The following is a 21213-nucleotide window of genomic DNA, read 5'->3' on the forward strand; positions in this document are numbered from 1 at the left end:
CGGAGCACATTTTTTACTTGCAACCTGAGAAATTACAGAACTCCTATTGAAAACGAACACAGTGAATATTTGAACAGTATAAATGTGATGTGGAAACACTGACAATACATATAAATAACAAAGTGAGTGCAGCGCTAATAATGATGTAAAATTAATTATATTTGACATCATTATTAGCGCTGCACTCACTTTGTTATTTGTCTTATTGGAAGTTTTTGGTATTGAACTTTAGGTGCTGGCTGCTTTATTTTTACTTACTTCAGTGGTTGATTATTATCTAGCACAACGTTAGCCTTGGGGCTTTCTTTCTTTTACTGACAATACCTATAACAAAGTAATTTGCTTGATTTACACTTAAAAAGTCAACACAGCATGAAATGATCAGCACCTGATATTTACTGGCAGTCTTAAAAAGAAAATCACAGATTTTTTACAAACTGTCAGTAAATATACTGGCGGTTGGCAACCCTGATGCTAATGCGCATGGGGTCATTAAGGTGTACCCAGGAACACTCAGCACACCCTGTGCGCACGCCTATGATGGTCATAAGCATGAGCACAGGGCTTGCCAGGTGTGCCCGATCACACCCGAATCACCCTGTGTGGTGCAGATTCCCCCTGTTTAGATATTTCACCAAAGCCCCTTAACGGGGGTCCTAAAAAACTGTAAAAAAAATTAAATGATACAAATAAAAACAACTGACACCGTCCAATGCCCACAGACACCGTCCTCGGGTTCTACTGACACCATTTTAACCCACTGCTAGTGGTCAAGAGGGGGTTAAATCCACCCGTAAAACGCCACCAGACTGGCGTTTTGCTGGCAGTATCGCAGCGCTGCCTCATTGATTTCAATGGATGGAGAGCAGTGGTGGAGGAGCGGGGAGTTCACTGCTCCAAAGAAGCTGCTGGCAGGACTTTTTCTGATGCCCTGCCAGCGTACCGCTCCTCGGGCTTTCACACTGGAGTGAATGGAGCAACTGTTTTAGGGCATTTTGCAGGCGCTATTTTTAACGCTATAGCGCCTGCAAAGGGGTCTTATCCAATCCGCTGTGCACACATATGATTATAGTTAAAATAAAAGGTTTTTTCTTGCCCTTCTGTTCTTCTCAGATTTATGATCTGGAATATATAGAGAATTCCTGTCTTTGTTTTTTGTTTTTGTTTTTGTTTTGTTTTTCTTCCAATTATAATCATAGCCTTGATCTGTTTCCTGCTTTGGTACCCAAGACTTGTACTTCTGTTATCTATTTTGCAAAACTCAATGAAAACTATTGAGAATGAAATGACTACAAGTGGGATCCTCTGGATAGATGTGTGGGCAGCATTAGATGAATAGCTCAGATCAGATGAGAGTCCTATGAACTCAGCCTGGCTAATGCATAAGGATGCTAATAGCTGCTAATAGCTGTCATTTGATTTCAGCACCCTGCCAGCAAGCTGACCCTGTATTCCTGGCATAGATAGCGGATAGAGGGTTAATGAGGACTGCCTGCTCCCATCGTGTGCTGCTGTGACTCATCGGTGTGTAGATGGAAGGAGTGGCCATTCTCTTGTATGTGATGAGGAATATTCCCAGCTCTAGCAGTAGACTGGAGTCAGTGATCACAGCGCTGTACATTGCTGTCAGTGTGTCCGGGCTGCGCTGCTGGAGATGTGCTCCTGTGCATCCCACAGGTAAGTCCTCCCCAGAGATCTGCACCCACCAAACTGCTGTCTACAGAACCACAGCAATTTATTACACTGGATTCGTTTTAGAACTTAGTATTTTTTTGGGGGACTGTTCTGATTTATTTTGCCAGGATGAACTAATACCCAGAAAGATGTCAGATTTTGTCGGATGTGGGCAAATTACATACATGGCTAAGAATTTTCGGGAAAAACATCTCTCAACTATTGGAATATGCGACCCTAAGGGATCAGAACTATGACATTCCCCAAATATTCTCCATAACACCTTCTCATAGCAAGAGCATTCCTATAGTGTATGAGAAAAGACTGGAGGGATAGCAGCAGAGAAAGTACAAATGTTATTTCCACTTTCTTAGTTTACAATAGTCGGTGGTCCTCATTGTGGTGTATAGGAATACATTCCAGTATAGGTCAGTTTCCTCCTCCCCAGTGTCTGGTTGTGTGTGGGGCTTTGGATACTGGAGTTGATAATATTCTAGATGCTAAAAGTAGCTTTTATCAGTTGTAGGTTTGGTGATTCTTTGTTTAACAGATTGGAGTAGCCTGGACCTGGTCAGGGATTTGACACATCTGAGTACCAGGAGGCACCAATGGTTTTAGACACCACAATCTGCCCCCCCCCCCCCCCCCTTTCTGTAACTCATGTAATCTTTTGTTGGCTACTCCTATCATGCTTACAGCCAATAAACCTTTTATTACAGATTTTTAGACACCACAGCCCAATCTTTACTAAATTTCAGTAGTCAGTATTGGGAACATGGATTCTCCATTGTCTGCCTTCTAGATAAGCTTTGGTGTATCTATGGATTTTAAAGATCTTGGTTCTGTTTTGGATGGAGGTGGCTGGGGCATATACCAATGTGAGCTTCATCTTTGTGGTTGGCGGATTTAGCTTTAGCTTTAAAGCAAACCTTTCATTTTAAATTAAATTGGGCATATGAGGGTAAAATATATAAGCAGAGATAACATTTTAATAAAAAAATATATTTATATATCTATATATATATATATATATCTATATATATATATATATATATATATATATATATATATATGTGTGTGTGTGTGTGTGTGTGTGTGTGTGTGTGTGTATAGATAGATAGATAGATAGATAGATAGATAGATAGATAGATAGATAGATAGAAAGATATATCTATATCTATATATATATATATATATATATATATCCTGCCCTCCCACCATCCTAAGCCTTTTTCTTCTTTGGTCCTTTGATGTGATAGGATACATAAAAAGAGGAGGATGGGTGAAAGAAGGGGAAGTCAAGGTTTCACTTTATAAAAAAGTCAATATTTGCATATCATTGTAGCTGTCTGATTCTTTGGAACTACTGATTGGTTAAAATAATATCTATTTATGCATTTTTAATAATATCATATGTTTGTTTGTATTGTCCAAGATTATGACAGGTATGCGTCAGTATCAGTATTCCTTCTTATTGAAGCTTAGAAGTGACTGTGCTTTTAAATGTGGATAGAGCCTCTTCTTTATAAAGGAGAGTGGTGGGGATTTTACTACCCTTCTATCTGAATGCTGGATGTAAGAGGTATAGGTTCCTGCACTGAGGAGCCCATATATGGATGGAACTTTAAATGTGGCTTTCTTCCCTAGTTTGTGTATGTGATTGAGAATTAGGAAAAGAATGTGAGTTGGTAAGAGGCTCTTTAATCATCATGTATATGCGTTCCCAGATTTCAAGATGCCCTGGTACCTGAGAGGATGTGTGGTTGGACAGACTTGATTTCACATATGTTTTTTATTTCCATCATTTATTATGGAATGTTTTATCATAGTACTGTTCTTCTCTCCTGCTTGCGCTCCACCTGTCAATATTCCCTCTGCCAAGTAATGGAGAAGTCATTAATCAAGCTGTGCTTTGCATGCAGAATTCAAGCATAAGCTCTTGTGACAGGATGTTCTCATTAATTCAGTAGGCTTTTTCCAAAGCTGCAGGTCTACCTAAGCATTCTTCTCTGTATTGGAATGTGTATGTATATAAATCTGATCAAATCTAAACTCTTCAAATCCTGCCATCTAGTAGCCGCCCTATTAAAATGTTTATGGATTTTATTGCATGCAAACAAATATCAAACACCTCCACCAAATATTCAGTCTGTCTACGTTTGTCCCTAGAGCTCTGGGTTGCGTTGGTAAAGCGTGAAATGTGATTATATACCCAAAGGTAGCAGAGTCTGAAGGATGGATGAAAGAAATAGATGAATGTTCCATGAATCATTTATCCCGGGAGCTGAGAACAAAATATAAATAACTCTTTTTCATCTCCTTTCTTTGCTTTGAAAAGTATTCCTTTGTACAGCAATCAAATCTTTCCTTCCACCTGTTTACTTACTTTTTTATTTTACTTGATGCAAATCATATCTCCTGTCTCTGCCCCATGCAATACTCATTGGAATTCATTGTAAAGAAAAAGACCCATAAACAAAAAGGGTGTCACTGCAAACATGATTGGAGCTGTTCATCACTAGACATCCGCGCCATGCAAATTTCTTAAAGTGACCCAGACACAGCAAAGACAGCCATTTTGTTGGCTGAAAACATGATTCCACTTTTAGACAAAGTTTTTTTTTTACAAAATAAAGTCTGAGGACTCTGTGGTAAATCCAAGTGGATATAAATGTAGTAAAAATAGTTTACATTAAAGTGCATGGAAAGCTATTTTTAAAGCTGAAATTTAGGTAAAATTTTTGTAATGAAGTTTTCTTGTCCCTTGTTCTGCAGGCTGATGAATTCTTTAGAAAGTTTCTTTCCAGGGATGCTGAGTCTAGCGCTGGGGGTTAATAGCTTTGGGTCTAAAGCTGAACATACATTTTTGAATGAATATTGGTACAAAAGTTTTCATTACATTTGATGACAACAAATGTTGTTCAAAAGTCCTTCAGAAAAGTTAGATTTTTAACATTTGGTTTCTGAAAGAAAACTACATTCACGGTTTCAAATGTGTTCATTAAAGAACATTTTAAAATTTTGCTGCTTTAAATTTTTTTCATCGTTGGGGTCAAAATGAATGGCAGTTTTACTCCACTGACATTGGAAAATTGAACAAGCATTCCTAAAACAAACGTTTTTTGAATTAAATTTTATTAGTGTATGGCCTAACCTATTGAAAAAGGTCCTGTTGGGCACCCACTTCTTTCCTTTCCTCCACTGACCTTACATTATGTGAAAACAATGCAACGCATTCTGTGAATAGGGTGGTGGATGAATGAAAGGATCCTCTCCTCCATTTAGTGAATGTGTTGCCTTCTGGGAAAGCAATCCAAGGAGGACAGGACAGAAAGAGTTGGGCACCTGTTGGGACCTTCTTCGATGTACTTCAGTGTTAGACCTGAAGCCATAAACTCATGAAGCATGGGAACTTCAGCACTGTGAAAAGAACTGGGCATCACTGGGAGAGATTTCTACAGTAATCAGCTTGGCATGGGACATACTTCTTACAGGTAAGTCATGTGACTACACCTGTAACAAAAAAAAAACTTAAACTCATTTTCAAGTTTAATTTTGAATAAAATGGTGAGGGGTTAAAATCACTATCAGGTTCCCTCTGTCATCTCTGGGGATATTCTTTTTACTGGTCCCAATGGTAATTATCCCTGATACAGGAAATTATGGAAAATCCCAAAATTGTCATCAGAGAAAAGACGGGACGGCTTCCTGTTCTGGTGATAGCTATCTATGAAGCGATACCCCTTGTTTTGGAGAAATCCCAAAGCAAGGGGAATCCATTCTACCCAGCATCTGATAGTTTACAATGAAAGGTTTGGCAGGGGCCCCCGTTAGATGGAATCGGATTTTGTGTAATAACTAGTATGTTGTCTGCATTTTATAGAAGCTGGGCTTGTTCTGGAGCAGGCTTCCTTTTCTTCTACTGGCCCAAAACCCACAGTTACATTTATCTTTCAGTTCCAAACTGTGCATTCAGAATAGAAGAGCAGACTAAGGCCAAAAGTTTTGCATTTCACATATTCTGTTCATTGCCTGGAGCTTTTGAGTCAAATGTCTGATTTGTTTTGATTGAAGAACTTAGTCCAGATGCCAAAGGCCCCTTTTGAAAAGAGCCGCCACCTGATTTTCTTTTCCCCAGATTTGTATGAGCAGAAAATGAATCAGATTTTCGAGGCTGAACACGCTAACATTAGAAAAATATAGTGTACGGTACTTAAGCAAAGAAAGAGCAGCCCAGGAGACATGGACACTCGTTTTTAAACTGCCAAATGGTAGAGGTTTACTTCAGTCAATGTTATGGCTATTAGTTCATTAGTAAATAGTGAAGTTACACACGCACTAGTAAAAGTGAGATAATGTATTGAGGGGCCCATTTACTCACCGTGTTCAGATACAGGTGAAAGCCTCTTCAATTCCTTTTCGCATAATTCGCTGGGTTACTTGGACATGCCCAGGTAAGGTGAGTTTCTTTCCCTCAGCAGCTCAGAAAGGCCACATCTGATGAGGCAGAGGTACCTGGGCAAGTGATCTACAGAGAGATGAGAGACCTTCTACTTTCATAGGCCACATAGAAACCCAATAGAATGCAGCTTCTATAGAAGACCCATCTACCATGGGGAGCCTCTGCATGATTGCTTCCAGATTGCTCTGCATTTGGGCTTTGGATCCCTCAGCCATTTACCAGAGCTACGGTGGACTTTACTATGAGGGCCACTGATTATCAAGATAATAGCAAGTACAGTAGTTGTTTGTGTTCTGTAATGTTTTACTGAAATAGTGATTCAAAGCTAGAATCTCTGTTATAGTATTATAGAGGCTATGCTATGCAACCACATGTTACCCTGATTGAGTCACATAGGTGTTGATTTACTAAAATTGGAGAGGGCACAATCAGGTGTACATCTACATAGAAACCAGTCATCATCCAGGTTTTATTGTCAAAGCTTATTTTACAAAGCTGAAGTTAGAAGCTGATTGGCTACCAAGCACAACTGCACCAGATTTTGTACTCTCCAGTTTTTAGTAAGTTGACCCCAGAGGCATTACTGTGAAGGGTCCATGTTTGTGCAGCTTTCATTATTCTGGATTGTATTCATGCTTTTTTGCCACCACAAACCTGTTTTTGCTTTTAACATTTCACCCGTTTAGTAAACTGCAAGTTAGTTTATCTTTGTCTAGAAGGATCCCTTTGTCTAAAAGCATTGTCCACAGTTTCAGTCTTCATTCTGTATGGGTTATGGCAACTTTTTAACAGTAGTAGCTTTCAATTCCAAATTATTTTGGTGTGGATCCAATGCAGCTCAGAAATATGCAAGTCCCTGTGAACTGTGGCCTTTTTCTGCTAACCAAATCTGTTTGAATGTGTTACTAGGTGATTAAAGAGAAGTTCCAGTGGGGGGGGGGGGAATTAAAAGTCAGCAGCTACAAATACTGTAGCTGCTGACTTTTAATATAAGGACACTTACCTGTCCAGGCATCCCACAATGTTGGCACACGAAGCCAACCCATCTATCAGCTCCGGGTGCAGGCGCCGGGATCTTCACTAAGGGAAACAGGAAGTAAAGCCTTGTGGCTTCACAGCCTGTTTCCTACTACGCATGCATGAGTCGCGCTACACTTTCTGAATGGTCCCGCTGTCTTCTGGGACCTGGAATAGAGAAAATGAGTAAAGGATATCAATAATCACTTAGTGGTGGAAGTGGATATCCTGATAAAAGTCTTAGTAAACACAGTGCCAACGTCCGCATACACTATATACAAAAAGGATTGTGAGGGGGACTTATGGACTTTACAGGCACCCGTAAGAAACAAAATTCCATAAAAACTATTTTATTATTCCAAAAACATACAAAGTATGAGATTAAAAATAGGTAGATACACTAATCAATAATGACCACAATCAGCAGAAAATACATCATTAATTGTTATCATATAAATATTGTAACTCTATACAATAGCCATCAATATAGTGTAATGAACTGAAGCATAGGTGTATATTCACACAGATGATATGCTAAAGTAGGTCCCATGCCCGACATGTTTCGCGTCAGTGCAATGCTTCTTCTGGGGCTCAATGAAAAATTCTTAAAAAAACAAAAGATGTATATATATATATATATATATATATATATATATATCAATCAAGAAATGACATACATCAACAACATCTCTAATTAGAAAGCAGGTAATAATCAATTGAGTGCTGTTAGGGAGACGGTTTGAACACGCAGCACATAGACAGACATATTGATGTCTCTATTGATTAGTGTATCTACCTATTTTTAATCTCATACTTTGTATGTTTTTGGAATAATAAAATAGTTTTTATGGAATTTTGTTTCTTACGGGTGCCTGTAAAGTCCATAAGTCCCCCTCACAATCCTTTTTGTCTTCTGGGACCTGTTTGTCTCCCAGAAGGCGGGGGGAAGGGCCAGAAATTGCATCGATTGCTGCAAAACAATTGCGGTGATCTTACCCAGAAGTGGGAGGCGGGTACCTGGTTTTGACAGATATCTGCTTCCTCTCGAAAGGTGCCAAATATAGCAGCGGAGGGAGGGAGAAAGCAAACAAGCAGAGCTTCCCTTTTGGGTGGAGTTGCGCTTTAAGGAGGCAAAGTATCTTCAACTATTACATTTTATGTCTATGCTGCTTGTCAGTCATGAGTCCAGATTGGCCCTAAATGGGTGTCAAAATAAGCTAGAGGTGATTGTAGCCGTATAAGTGCACTTGCAATAAAAACAATTGAGAACTGTGCATAATACTTTTCTTGATTTGCATTAATATCCAAATTTTCAGGACAAGCCTTAAATTGGGTAAAGCCCCATTCACATGGGTGGTGTCAGTCTCAGTAAAGGATCCTACACTGTTCCCTTGCTGAGTTGGATTAGAATGGTACATACTGTACGTCACATTTTCAGCATCCATGTCTGTTTAACTCTAAGCAAAAAATAGATTCATGTAATCCGTATGGTTGGGAGGATGTAAGCTTACTTTAAACCACCTATATCTGTCCACCTCCGGTCAGTCTTTTCTATTTGGTCCAACAGACCTGAACAGAACCAAAGGAGAGTGGATGTAGGCAAACACAAGTTTCCTTACATCTGGCCACCAATAAGGTGTATGGCTGTCTGTTTTTGATCCATATAATCGCAGATCAAAAAACTGACAGAACGATTGCCTGTTTCTCAAAGGGCCCTTAGGGTTGAAGAAATGCATGCTGCTCTTATTTGGGGTTTATTTACAGCATATCATTATTACTGTATATGTGCACAATAACTTCTGATGTGTTTTGCTGTGTAATGAGTTGTTTCAGATGAAACTGTGTCAACAAAAATGTAACATCAAAGAGCTAAAATAGAGAATGAGAATAAATGTCATTAAATGTCATTAAATAAAGAACTCCCAGTCTCTTCTGATAAAAAAAAGGAAGCAACGTGCAAAACAACCTGAGAAACATATAATAGAAATCTTAATTTATTTTCTTGCAATCATTTTCCCAGTAGTCCATGAACAGAGGATCAGGCCACCTAAAACAAATTATTTTTGTTTATGGTGGAAGACGTTGGGTTGAATCACCCACTATTTTATTGTACTTCTCCTTCAAGGCTTCACTAGGATTGGCCGGACTAAATATGTACCCTCACCCCAGAGACCATAGAAAACAGCTATGTAGTTCCATTCCTCATGCAGCATTCTGTGTGATGTAAAAATGAATAATGCAGTACCTACCATGAAGTGTGAGACCCCCTCAAATTGGCAGTTGGATAGATCTGGGAACACACCAGCATCTGTTGGCAGATGGAGTTAATGAGTCTGCTGTTTGACAGTTCCACTTAGAAGGGTCTTAATATAGTACTATGGGCCGCAATAAAAGAAAAAAAAAAACGAGGGAAACTTTTTTTTCACAAACTGGCCCTGTTGAAAAATAGAGGTTATCATGTATTCTAGTGGGTTTAATGTTGCTACTTTGAATTAGTTTTATTTAAGGCTCCATTCACATCTAGGCGTTGCTTTTTTACAGGCGTGTTTTGGGCATTTTTTCAGGCGTTTTTTTTCCAGGGCATTTTTTCTGGAGTTTTTATACAGGCGTTTTGAATTTCAAAATGTCCCCAATGCAATAAAAGATTTAAAATGCCTGTAATCTGCCAAAAAAGACGCTTATGTACTTTTTTGAGTGACAGGCTTTTGCTTTAGGTGACAGAACGCTCAAATGTGAACAGGGGCCATTGAAATGAATGGGATTTTTCTTGTTGGGCATTTTTAGAGCTGAGGCTTACAGCAGAAAAACGTCCAAAAAAAGGTCTAGGTGTGAACGGAGCTTTAATAATGAAGGCCTCTTGAGCCCCTTAGGGAAAGAGAGCCTTGACTGATGGGGGCATGGCCAGGTGCGGGACAAGGTGGCTGAGTGGTCACCAAGGATTGGTTGTTAGGGGGTATGGACTTGGCCTGAGCTCTGTAAAAGTTATGCCCCAGGGGATTCTGGGTCTTTCAGGAAACGTGGTTGGAAGAGCTGCCCACCCTCCCGCCCCCTTATGGTATGTCTCAGCTTGCTGTGGTTTCTTGACCTTTCCAGCATAAAATGGCTGTAATGGGATATGCCCTTGATGGAAATCGGAAGTAGATGCCCTGTCCAGCACTTATGGTTAGGTCAGGCCCCCCTCCCTCCCTTTTGGAATTGTGTGCTCACAGTACAACTGTGGCTGGCACTAGTTGAAAAGTGTTCACATGTTATGTGCTAGACTTAATAAAGCTGTGGCCTTGCCCTTTCCAACCTAATGGTTGTAAGTGTTTTTATTTAATAGGGTGTGGGGGCAAGGGAGAAGGTTTGTCTATACATCTATGTTAGTTAATTGTACCTGGGCTCATTGCGCCTCAGCAGTCATTTGGGTGCTATTATTAAATTTGCAAAATTAAGCTATGCCTTTAAGCTACCTACTTAACATGAAGTACACTTTCCTTTACTTTCAATATGTTTTTATTTATAATGCAAGGTGAGACAGTAAGAAAATATCACAAGTAATACGGTCAATGAACAAGTAAAATCTGAAAAATATGACCCTTACCCTACACATTAGCCGGGTCAATCAACAGTACAACATGAGAGTGTAGTTCCTTAAAACCAGAAGTCAAATAGACTAAACGTAATCAGTATAATGATAGACTACACATTACCATGAAGTACACTTTCCAATGTTGTTGCTCATGAAGAAGTCCAAAATGGGGGACACACTAGGCTTCGATGCACTTTTAATGATACAACATCCAAGGAAATTCAACATTAATACCATTTAAAACATCACATACAACCTTAGAGCTTTTATTAATCACGACTCTCTAAATGTTGTTTTCTATTCATTAACAGTATGCTAAAATTGATGTGGTTCCTCACAAAGGACTAATATTTAAAGTGGTTGTAAACCCTTACAAACCACTTTGACCTACAGGTAAGCCTAGATTAAGGCTTACCTGTAGGTCCAAGAAATATCTCCTAAACCTATATGGTTTAGGAGATATTTGCCCGAAAACAGGCACCGCTGTCTACGGTGCATGCGCCGTAGACAGCGGCGCGCAGGCGCACTGAGCGCGGAATTCTCAACGACTGAGCTGCCGCGCGTGTCGGCTCCCGTGCGCATGCGCGGGAGTGACGTCATCGCGGCTTTGCCGAATGACAGCGGCGGAGCTGCGAGACCCACCAAGAAGATGGATGCGGCGGACTACAGGGGACAGCGGCGACTTCGCTGGCTCCTGTGTCAGGTAAGTGACACATAATAGGCTACTATGCGATGCATAGTAGTCCATTATGCTTTGCCTTTGCAGGGAATGAAAGAGGAAGTAAACTCATCAGGGTTTACTTCCTCTTTAAGTAAAGCTTTATAATCTTAGAATATTCAAAGTCTCATGCCGCGTACACACGATCAGAATTCTCGATGGAATTCTGCTCAAACTGTCTTGCCTACACACGGTCATAACACCAAATTCTGACTGCCAAGAATGCGGTGACATACAATACGTACGACAGGACTAGAAAAAGGAAGTTCAATACCTAGTAGCCAATAGCTTCCGTCTTGTAGTTGAATATGAGCATGCGTGAGTTTTTGCGTGTCAGAATTGCATACACACGATCGGAATTTCCGAGAACATGTTATCAAATTTTTGCTGGTAGGAATTCGGCCAGCTAAATTCCGATGGAGCATACACACGGTCGCATTTTCCGATGAAAAGCTCTCATCGGTCTTTTGCTGTACGAAATTTCGATCGTGTGTACGCTGCATAAAAATACTACATCTACAGTACAACAGCGACAACAGAAAAAAAGAAGACAAGAGTTTGAGATATTGAGGGGATTGCAAGGTCCTTTATTACATAAAGTGTCTTTATATTTCAGAATTCTGTGTCACCCCAGCCGGTTTATTTTAAATGGGTCCCAAAATGGGAAAAGTTGCACCTGCTCTAATTTTTTTTTCCAACAGAGCACTGTAATGCACATTGTGATTTGTGGTTTGCAATAGCGCAGGTGCATGGTGTATGGATGTTAAGGTGTCATGCACAACACACACGACAGCACACATACACATGTAAATGGGCCCTTAGGGTCCATGTTGCTATAGCCAGGGCTTTTTTTCAGGGGGAGCATGGGAGAACGCAGGTCCGGCACCTTCACCACAAGAGGTCTATTTTTGCTGAGGAGGTCTATTGTTGCTGGGGGTGGGTCTTATATTGCTGGGGGTCAGTTGTTGCTGGGAGAAATCTACAGCTGAGGAAGGGGTCTATTGTTGCTGGCTGCCAGAGTCTATTGATGCTGGCTGTGGGGAAATCTGTTGTTGCTGCCGGGATTCTAATGTTGCTAGGGATGATCTATTGTTGGGGGGGGGATCTATTGTTACTGGTTGCAGTGGATCTATTTTACTACTTTTCTTGTTATCATTACCAAATTCCATACAAAATACTTGCACCACAAAATGATACTTGGTTCTGTATTCTCTAAAAGGGCAATACTGGGAAGCGGGTAGGGGTTATAACCAAGGAATGATGCTCAGAGGGGGGTAGGGGGCAGAGAAAAGAGGTGACCCAGAAAAGTGGGAGTTCCTGCACCTGTTAGCTCAGAAAAAAATCCCTGGCAATAGCTAATAATACCTACCAGGATCGTTATATATGTAATGTGCAAAAAGTTATGAGTGGTTATTATCAAATTCACCATACAATGTTGTCGCATGCATTTTATTATTCTGTTTAAAAGAAAAATATGGTAGCATTCTTTACCCAGCCTTCTTTGCACCTGTATATATCTAACATTTGATCAAAGGCTGGGGATGGTCACAATACCAAACTATTTTGCTAGTTATGGTATGGCCAACAAAAACAAAAGTTTATTTAATCTCTATTATACCTCTGTCACTCTTGAGCACTTAAATTTAAATTCCAAGTAAACAGGTACACTATATTGCCAAAATTATTGGCACGCCTGCCTTTTCACGCACCTGAACTTTAATGGCATCCCACTCTTAGTCCGCAGGGTTCAATATTGAGTTAGTCCACTTTTTGCAGCTATAAGCCCTTGTACACACGGTCGGAGATTCCGACGGAATGTGTCCTATCGGACCGTTTTGTCTGATATTCCGACTGTGTGTGGTCTGCATCGAACTGTTTCCATCTGAATATCCGACGGACCAACTTTTCCAACTCGCTGGTAAAATTTTCAGACAAAATGCTCCAATCGGACATACTCCGATCCTGTGTAGCCTACTCCAACGGACAAAGTGCCACGCATGCTCAGATCAAATTCCTAGACCAAAGCTATTGGCTACTAGCCTGGACGTAGTCCCGTCCTAACGAAATAACGTCATCACGTTATGTACAATCGGATTTTCCAACAACTTTGTCCGACCGTGTGTATGCAACAGTTTCGGACAAAATCCGTTGGACAAAATCCGTCGGACAAAATCCAAGGGATTTGGTTGTCAGAATGTCCGACCGTGTGTACAAGGGCTAACAGTTTCAACTATTCTGGGAAGGCTGTCGACGAGGTTTAGGAGTGTGTCTATGGGAATGTTTGACCATTCTTCCAGAAGAGTATATTTGTGACGTCAGGCACTGATGTTGGACGAGAAGGCCTGGCTCGCAAGTCTCCCAAAGTTGGTCTATTGGGTTGAGGTCAGCACTCTGTGCAGGCCAGTCAAGTTCCTCCACCCCAAACTCGCTCATCCATATCTTTATGGACCTTACCTTGTGCACTGGTCCAAATAATTTGGTGGAGGGGAGATTATGGTGTGGGGTCGTTTTTCAGGGGTTGGGCCTGGCCTCTTAGTTCCAGTAATAGGAACTCTTAAGGCGTCAGCATACCAAGATATTTTGGACAATTTCATGCTCCCAACTTTGTGGGAACAGTTTGGAGATGGCCCCTTCCTGTTCCAACATGGCCGCACACAAATCAAGATCCATAAAGACATGAATGAGCGAGTTTGGGGTGGACGAACTTGACTGGCGTGCACAAAGACCTGACCTCAACCCGATAGAACACCTTTTGGATGAATTAGAGCAGAGACTGTGAGCCAGGACTTCTCATCTGACCTCACAAATGTGCTTCTGTAAGAATGGTCAAACATTCATGTAGACACACCTAAACCTTCTCATAGACACACTCCTAAAGTTCATGGGTGTGTAAAGGCAGGCATCCCAATACTTTTGGCAAAATAATGTATACACAGAACTGTTTTTCCAGCAGCAGTATGCTGGTAAGGCCATTCTCTGCTCTCCCCTGCTATAAGCATGTTTGACGGACAGTACTGTGCAAATCAATATAGCTCTAGCCTGTGGTCTAGTCCTCCACTCTCCAATGCTGGAAAGTGGGCAGACACTCCTACCTGCTGCTTTATCCCACCCTGAGGATGTGCTTGCTGGTCATGCACTGATAGGTATAGGTGGGTAGGAAGAGCATGGGTGCATGGAGTAAGGTCAGCATTTGAATGTGCTAGCTTAGCTCCTGGAGATAAACAAGAAATATGTTCCCATCATTGGGAAAGGGGGAAGACTGTTTATATTATCTAATGTGGCCAGAGTTAGGCTTTAATAATTTTATACTGTGGGATACACAGGTATTGTGTGCAGGCTGTCCCATTCATGTCAGGTGGGAAGTGATGGCTGCACTGACACAACCACTGCTCCCAATATAACAGCCATACAGATACATGTCCTGGAACTCACACTTTGCATTGAGGAACACACACCCACACTCAGATGTCAATTTGGGAGCAACAGCTGTGTCTGTGTAGACACTGCGTCCCAATTCACGTGAATGGGACTACTGACATGGGGATGCACGGAACACCTGTGCGCCAAAGTAACGAACAAGACATTAACTGGATTAAAGTGATTTTAAACCCTCACTGAGCTCTACTTAAATAAGATCTCTAAGATACACTAACAACAAATCCGAGAATATTTTTTTCCTAAATGTACATAATGTGTACAAATGTACCCCACATATTCATACCCTTTATCAGCCACATCCTCCTCGCTACTAGTTCTTGATATTATCTACCTCCAGCCGGGCAATGTGTTCCCGAGCAACATGTGACCTTGTTTTTTTTTTTTTTTTTGAGTCTTTGCTCTAGTGCTCATGCATTGCCCATTCATTAGGATACCAATAGTGACGTGAAGCTGGTCAGTCACTCCTGTGATCTGCCTCCCAGACACACCTCTCAACATTGAGTTCATATGCCGCTCTGGTTTCCTTGGTTTGTCGGTGGACTTTAATTAATATGGTTAGACAGTATAAAACATCCCGAGTGATGATGAACATCCGACCGCCCCTGGAAGATGTCAAATGACGAAACGTGTAGGGCATGGCTTGTGGATATGACCTCACCACGTACTGACAGCTTGGAATTTGCGGGCAGAGTGTGCGGCTGGAACCAATCTTGTTTGTAAAAAATTGTGTAATATACTTGTGTCAGTGGAGACACATTGAAATGTGAGTGCTTTTAAACAAATGTTTTAATAAATAAAATTGCAATACAGTTTTACACTATAGGAAATCTTCTCTCTTCTCCCTGATGTATGAAGGGACACGCTGACCATCTTTGTAGTGGGGTAAGCTGCATATATACAAACAGAGCTTGATTTGTTTGTGAACATGAGTGTAATTGTATTCATTTTGTTACCTGATTAAACATTATGCTGATGTACTGCGCAATGAGGCATCTTTCCTTTTATTTACATGGGATGTTATGTGTGTGATGAATACCGCTGGAGCGCTTTGGGGATGAACCTTGGATAAGGTGAGTTATATCTAAGATTGCTGCATCCATTACCCGGTCTGCTGCTAGGAATGTATGAAGATTGAGGGGCTTCCGATATACTTCATATGCGCCGATGTGACCTTTGTAATGAGGGTCCATTAAATTGGGTAAGTGGCTGTATTGTTGGGTGCTGGTGACAGGTCTCCCTATCTTTTGCTTACTACGGATTGAACCATTATTTGACCATCTGTCCCTGAATCTTGGGACTATTACCTGAGTGCTGCACTTTTACTATATATGCATGAATGGATGGCCTGATGATTGATGTTCATGAAAGAATGGGACAACTATGGATACTCCCAGAGGGAAAGGCTTTACTGGCTGGGTTACCAGCAGATACCTCTGGTGAGTTTATTCAGCTCAGCTGGTGGTGTGTTAATCGTTTGACAAATTTTTTACATTATTCAAGATTTTTTATTGTTTCAAGATTTCACCTCAGCACAAAGATTGCAAACATTTTGATGAGCATTTTGGACTTTGTTTCACGTTATATATTAGATTTTGCACATAGGTTGGTTCTACATTTTCATATAGATTTATTAGAAATGGAGGGTCTTGGTTGATTTTATTATTGATTCACATTTATTTATCATTTTCATTTATATGATTTATGGTTTGCTTGTTTGAGTGGTACTCACACTGTCTCTAACACTACGTATTACACCTCTCAACTCGTACTCGGTACCCCCCTACTAGAACCAATTACCCTACCGGTATATCTTCAGAGTGTGGGAGGAACCCATGTATGTACACAGAGAAGATGCAGAGAGTGTTCTGACTGGGATATGAACCGAGGACTCTAGTGCTACAAGCTATGAGCGCCAACCATTAATCCACCATTTTTGATTTGAGAAGGGTTGTGGATGACTGGTGTAAACTGAAACCATACATAATGTAAAAATGAAGGATGTTTTCTGTATACCAGTGATAACTGTGCTCTCCATGCAGATCTAATCAACCAGCATGCAGTCTAATTCACTGCAGAGTGGGTGTACATCATTTTAGAACAGTCACATTTCAGTAGAGGCAAGCTCATACATTAGGCATGCAGTCCCGTATGATGGCAGGATGACATGTTTAATGAAGGATGCCCACTCTAAATGCCTTTTTTTTTTAAATCATATTTATCTTACAGATGATTTTGTGTGAAATGTATTAAATGAGGTGAATAAATATGAAGTAATTGAGGCTTCCCGCTGACTGTTGCCACTCATATTCTAGGGGGTGATAGCAGAGGGAAATGGGAAAACAGTGTTAGGGTTGCTGGAACATAACAATGTAAGCGTCTTTTATATGAAACACTTTATATGATATTGCTCAGCATATTGGGGGGGGGGCTAGATTTTATAATTTTATATTCCAATGAAATCCACAAAGAGGATCAACAGTTCTTGTCATTTCGACAATGATGATTCTTGGTGCAAGACTGTTGGTTTTGGTGACAGTACTGTCTGTACCTATATGGTAGAAATTTTTGGAGGGCTGACGGGTACTTTTTTGAGATGGAAGAGTTTGCTCTGAATATTAAGTTAGCAGAATAATTTCAGGGGGTTTGGTTAAGGGCTAATTTAAAGTGTTAGGGCTAGGAAACCAAAATGTGGTGTACTGGACTGTTGAAGCCTGAAAGTGAAAATTTTAAGTAGATCTTAGACCTAATTGAACGATATTTACACAATGTACCATAAACCAGGGCTCATTAAATCCCAGACACCAGCTTGGCATGGTAACTAGAAATTGCCTCCTGATGCCTGGGAATTTGTCAGTTCCAGTGGCATAGCATGGGGGGGGGGGGGCAGCAGGCGAAACGGGAGTCACTGAACAGGCATCGCAAATCAGTCCTGTCATATCCGGGTGGCCAGCAAGCAGATGTCACTGTGCCTCGTGTGCATGAGGCCTGGGGTGGGAAGGGGCGGCGCTGTGAGGGTAGGTTAAAGAAGAGAGGCGGGACTGTGAAGAGCGGGTTAGGGGAGATGAGGGGCTGTAGGGAAGTAAGAAGGGTGAGTCCGGGCAGAGCGGAGCCCCTGGCAGGAAGTGTACCTTGTGCATCTCTCAGTGACACTATGGCAGTGTCTCCTCCTACAGGATCGCTGAGTGCGGGTCCAGGCCGAGCTGTTTGGGGAGACTCACAGCCTCACCTTGGAAACCGGCGGCACTGAATGGGTTCAGCAATGGCCCGAGCCGGACAACCCTCTTCCCGGACAGGCTCCAAATGTATCTCAGAGTCGGGTCTGGGCAGCCCACTAACCCTGGACAGCCCAGAGCCAATGTGGCCAGCTAACAGTAACGTCTATTAGTGCCCATCAGTATCCATCAGTGCCCATCAGTGCAGCCTCTTCAGTGCCAACTACCAGTGCCCATCAGCACATCCTCATCAATGGCCATAAATGCAGCCTCACTAGTGTCCATCAGTGCAGCCTCACCAGTGCCCATCAGTGCAGCCTCATCAATGCCCATCAGTGCTGCCTTATCAGTGCCCATCAGTGCAGCCTCATTGGTGTCACCTACCAGTGCCCATCAGCGCAGCCTCATCAGTGCCGCCTATTTGTGCCCATCAGTGCAGTCCCATTAGGGCCCATCAGTGCAGCCTCACCAGTACCCATTAATGCAGCCTCATCAGTGCTGCTTAATCAGTGCCCAACAGTGCAGCCTCATCAGTACCACCTATCAGTGCTCATCAGCACAACCTCCTCAGTGCCCATCAGTGCAGCCTCATCAGTGGCCATCAGCGCTGCCTCATCAGTGCCCATCAGTGCAGCCTCATCAGTGCCCATCAGTGTTGCTTCATCAGTGCCAATCAGCGCAGCCTCATCAATGACCACCAGTGCAGCCTCATCGGTTACCACCAGTGCTGCCTATCAGTGACCATCAATGCAACCTCATCAGTGTCCATCTATGCAGCCTCATCAGGGCCATCATTGCAGCCTCATGAGTGTCCATCAGTGCAGCCACATCAGGGCCCATCAGTGCAGCCTCATCATCGCACATTAGTGAAGAAGAAAAATTGCTTATTTGCAAAAGGTTATAACACAAATGAAAAAAGCCTTCTTTCATGTATTTAGCAGGGTACAGTGTAGCATGACTGCGCAATTGTCAGTAAAACGTGCGACACCGCTGAAAGCCGAAAATTGGCCTGGGCAGGAAGGGAGTGATAGTAACCAATAGGCAAATGGTTAAAAAAACTGGCTCATACATTTTTTTAGCTGGCTCCTAGATTCAAAGCAAATTTGTTAAACCCTGTCATAAACAATTGTCATATTTAAAAAATATTTGTTTTCACTTTTTTTATTCCTTATTGCAGCTCAGTGCTGCTGTCTCTTTGCAACCATATTCTGTCTTCATGCATGCACTCTCATGATCGCTGCATGGCATTTCTCAGGGCTGGTTCCTTAACGGTGAACGCTTTGACCTGTACATGGTTGAAACAGTCCCCAATAATAGTCTCCATTGGAAGCCCTGTCACAAGGTGACAACAAAAGGAACAGAATTGGAAGAAAAAGGCAGTGTGTTTTCACCATATAGCAGGACAGTTTTAAGTAAGGTTCTTCATGGCAGCATTATCAGATATTATTTTAGTAAAAAAAAACAAAAAACATTGGATTGGGGGGGATGACGTTGTCTTAACATATTCTAGTTCCTTTGAGCAATAATTCCTTTAGATGGTAGTCAACCTTATCTTTACATATGTACAGTGCCAAAGCAAAAAAATCCTAGGTTTCTATTTAGAACATTCTCAAACTGACTGCATATCAAGTACAAAGGAGTTATGTATTTGATGTTATACTGTGCTGTTAATTGTGCACACTAACCTCAATGTCTAAACTTCTTAACAGCTTTACTGGAAATTTAGGAAAACCATGCAAGAGACTTTTATACTTGCCATGTATATTGTTTAATGCCTATCATCACTACCTGTCATGCTCATATATTTTATAGCTTTGATGGTGAAAATCCATTGAGAATTGAATATACTCGGCCTTCCACTAGTGTTTTTCAAGTGGGTACACTCTATGTTCTGTGACTTCATCAGGTCCCACAGCAGACCACGCATTAGGCTTCAAATTCTCCATCTCGCGAAGCATAGGGAAGAGGTGGGTCTCCCAGATGTAAGAGCCTATTACAGAGCGGCCTGTCTCACCAGGTTGGTGGACTGGCATTGCCACGCAGAGGCAAAACAATGTGTGGCCATGGAAATGGAAGACTCTAGCGACACAGCCAAGAGCTGGCCATGGATCACCTCACCTCTGCCAAAAAACCTCACAGACCTCACCCTACACTGGGAAGCACACTATTGGTGGCCAGAGATGCCTTCCGACATTTCTCTGTGGCACCACTACCCTCCCCTAGGGTGCCAATATTAGGCAATCCAGAATTTGCACCTGGCCTTCAGAATCCTCATTTTAAGTGATTGGCTGTGGGTGACCGGCTCCATCTATGTGACTTTGTGGGACCGGACGGGCAACTCTCATCAGCTGTCGGGGTCTCTGCTACAGACCCCCCTCTGGACTTCTGGGGCGGCCTATAGCTGTGTAATTTCCTTCGCAGGTGTTTACGATTCTCAGGCAACTCTCGCCTGCTCATGGAACTGGAACATATCTGTCACTGGGGGGAAGCCGGTCCACCATAGTCTCTCTCCATCATCTATGTCTCTCTGACTCGAGGGGATGAAGGTTATGTACGTACATTCCTCTCTAAGCGGGAATTGGATCTTGGCACCCAATTAACTGACTCTCAGAGGGAGGAGATCTTCCACTTTTCCCAGAAGTCCTTCATTGCTACCAGATTCCAAGAGACGTGTTACAAGATCTTGACCCGATGGTATAGGGTACCCACTACTCTGCATCGTTTCTTCTGCTTGTCCAAGTCTATGTTGGCAATGCGGAGGTAACAATGCTACACGTCTTCTGGGACTGTCCCAAATTCAGGCCTTTTTGGCATGAGGTGACCTGCACAATCAAACATCTGACCAATGTTTCTCTAGAGTGGAATCCCAAGGCTTGCTTGCTTCATCTATCTGTGCGATCGATCAAGAAATACAGAGCATCTCTCACCATCCCACTATTAAATGCGGCCAAGGCATGCATCCCCCTCTGTTGGAGATCGGAGAATCCGCTGTCAAAATCCCTGTGGTTTACTAAAGTGAACAAGCTGAGGGTTATGGAGAATCTCACTGCCACCCTGCACAACTGGGAGGGGATCTTTCGAGAAACCTGGAGACCATGGCAGCATTTTGTGTATACTGATG

General features: G+C 42.0%; 1 protein-coding gene across 4 annotated transcripts in view; it reads left to right on the forward strand.

Annotated features, from left to right (window-relative positions):
• Positions 1-1558: 1558 nt before the first annotated feature.
• Positions 1559-21213, forward strand: part of SPHKAP (SPHK1 interactor, AKAP domain containing) — a 354145-nt gene continuing 334490 nt past the window's right edge. For 2 of the 4 annotated variants that reach the window (XM_077488504.1, XM_077488507.1), the window contains exon 1: positions 1587-1677. Coding sequence is in view for 2 of the 4 variants with exons in the window: in XM_077488505.1 (XP_077344631.1) it covers positions 1655-1677 (23 nt within the window). In the remaining 2 variants the exon portion in view is untranslated. Of the gene's footprint in view, positions 1678-21213 lie in introns of all 4 variants that reach the window. The other 2 variants (XM_077488505.1, XM_077488506.1) reach the window with 2 other exon arrangements.

The sequence above is a fragment of the Lithobates pipiens genome, unplaced genomic scaffold, assembly GCF_037356315.1.
Source record: "Lithobates pipiens isolate NorthernLeopardFrog02 unplaced genomic scaffold, aLitPip1_a1.2 Scaffold_18, whole genome shotgun sequence".
Lineage (NCBI taxonomy): Eukaryota > Metazoa > Chordata > Amphibia > Anura > Ranidae > Lithobates > Lithobates pipiens.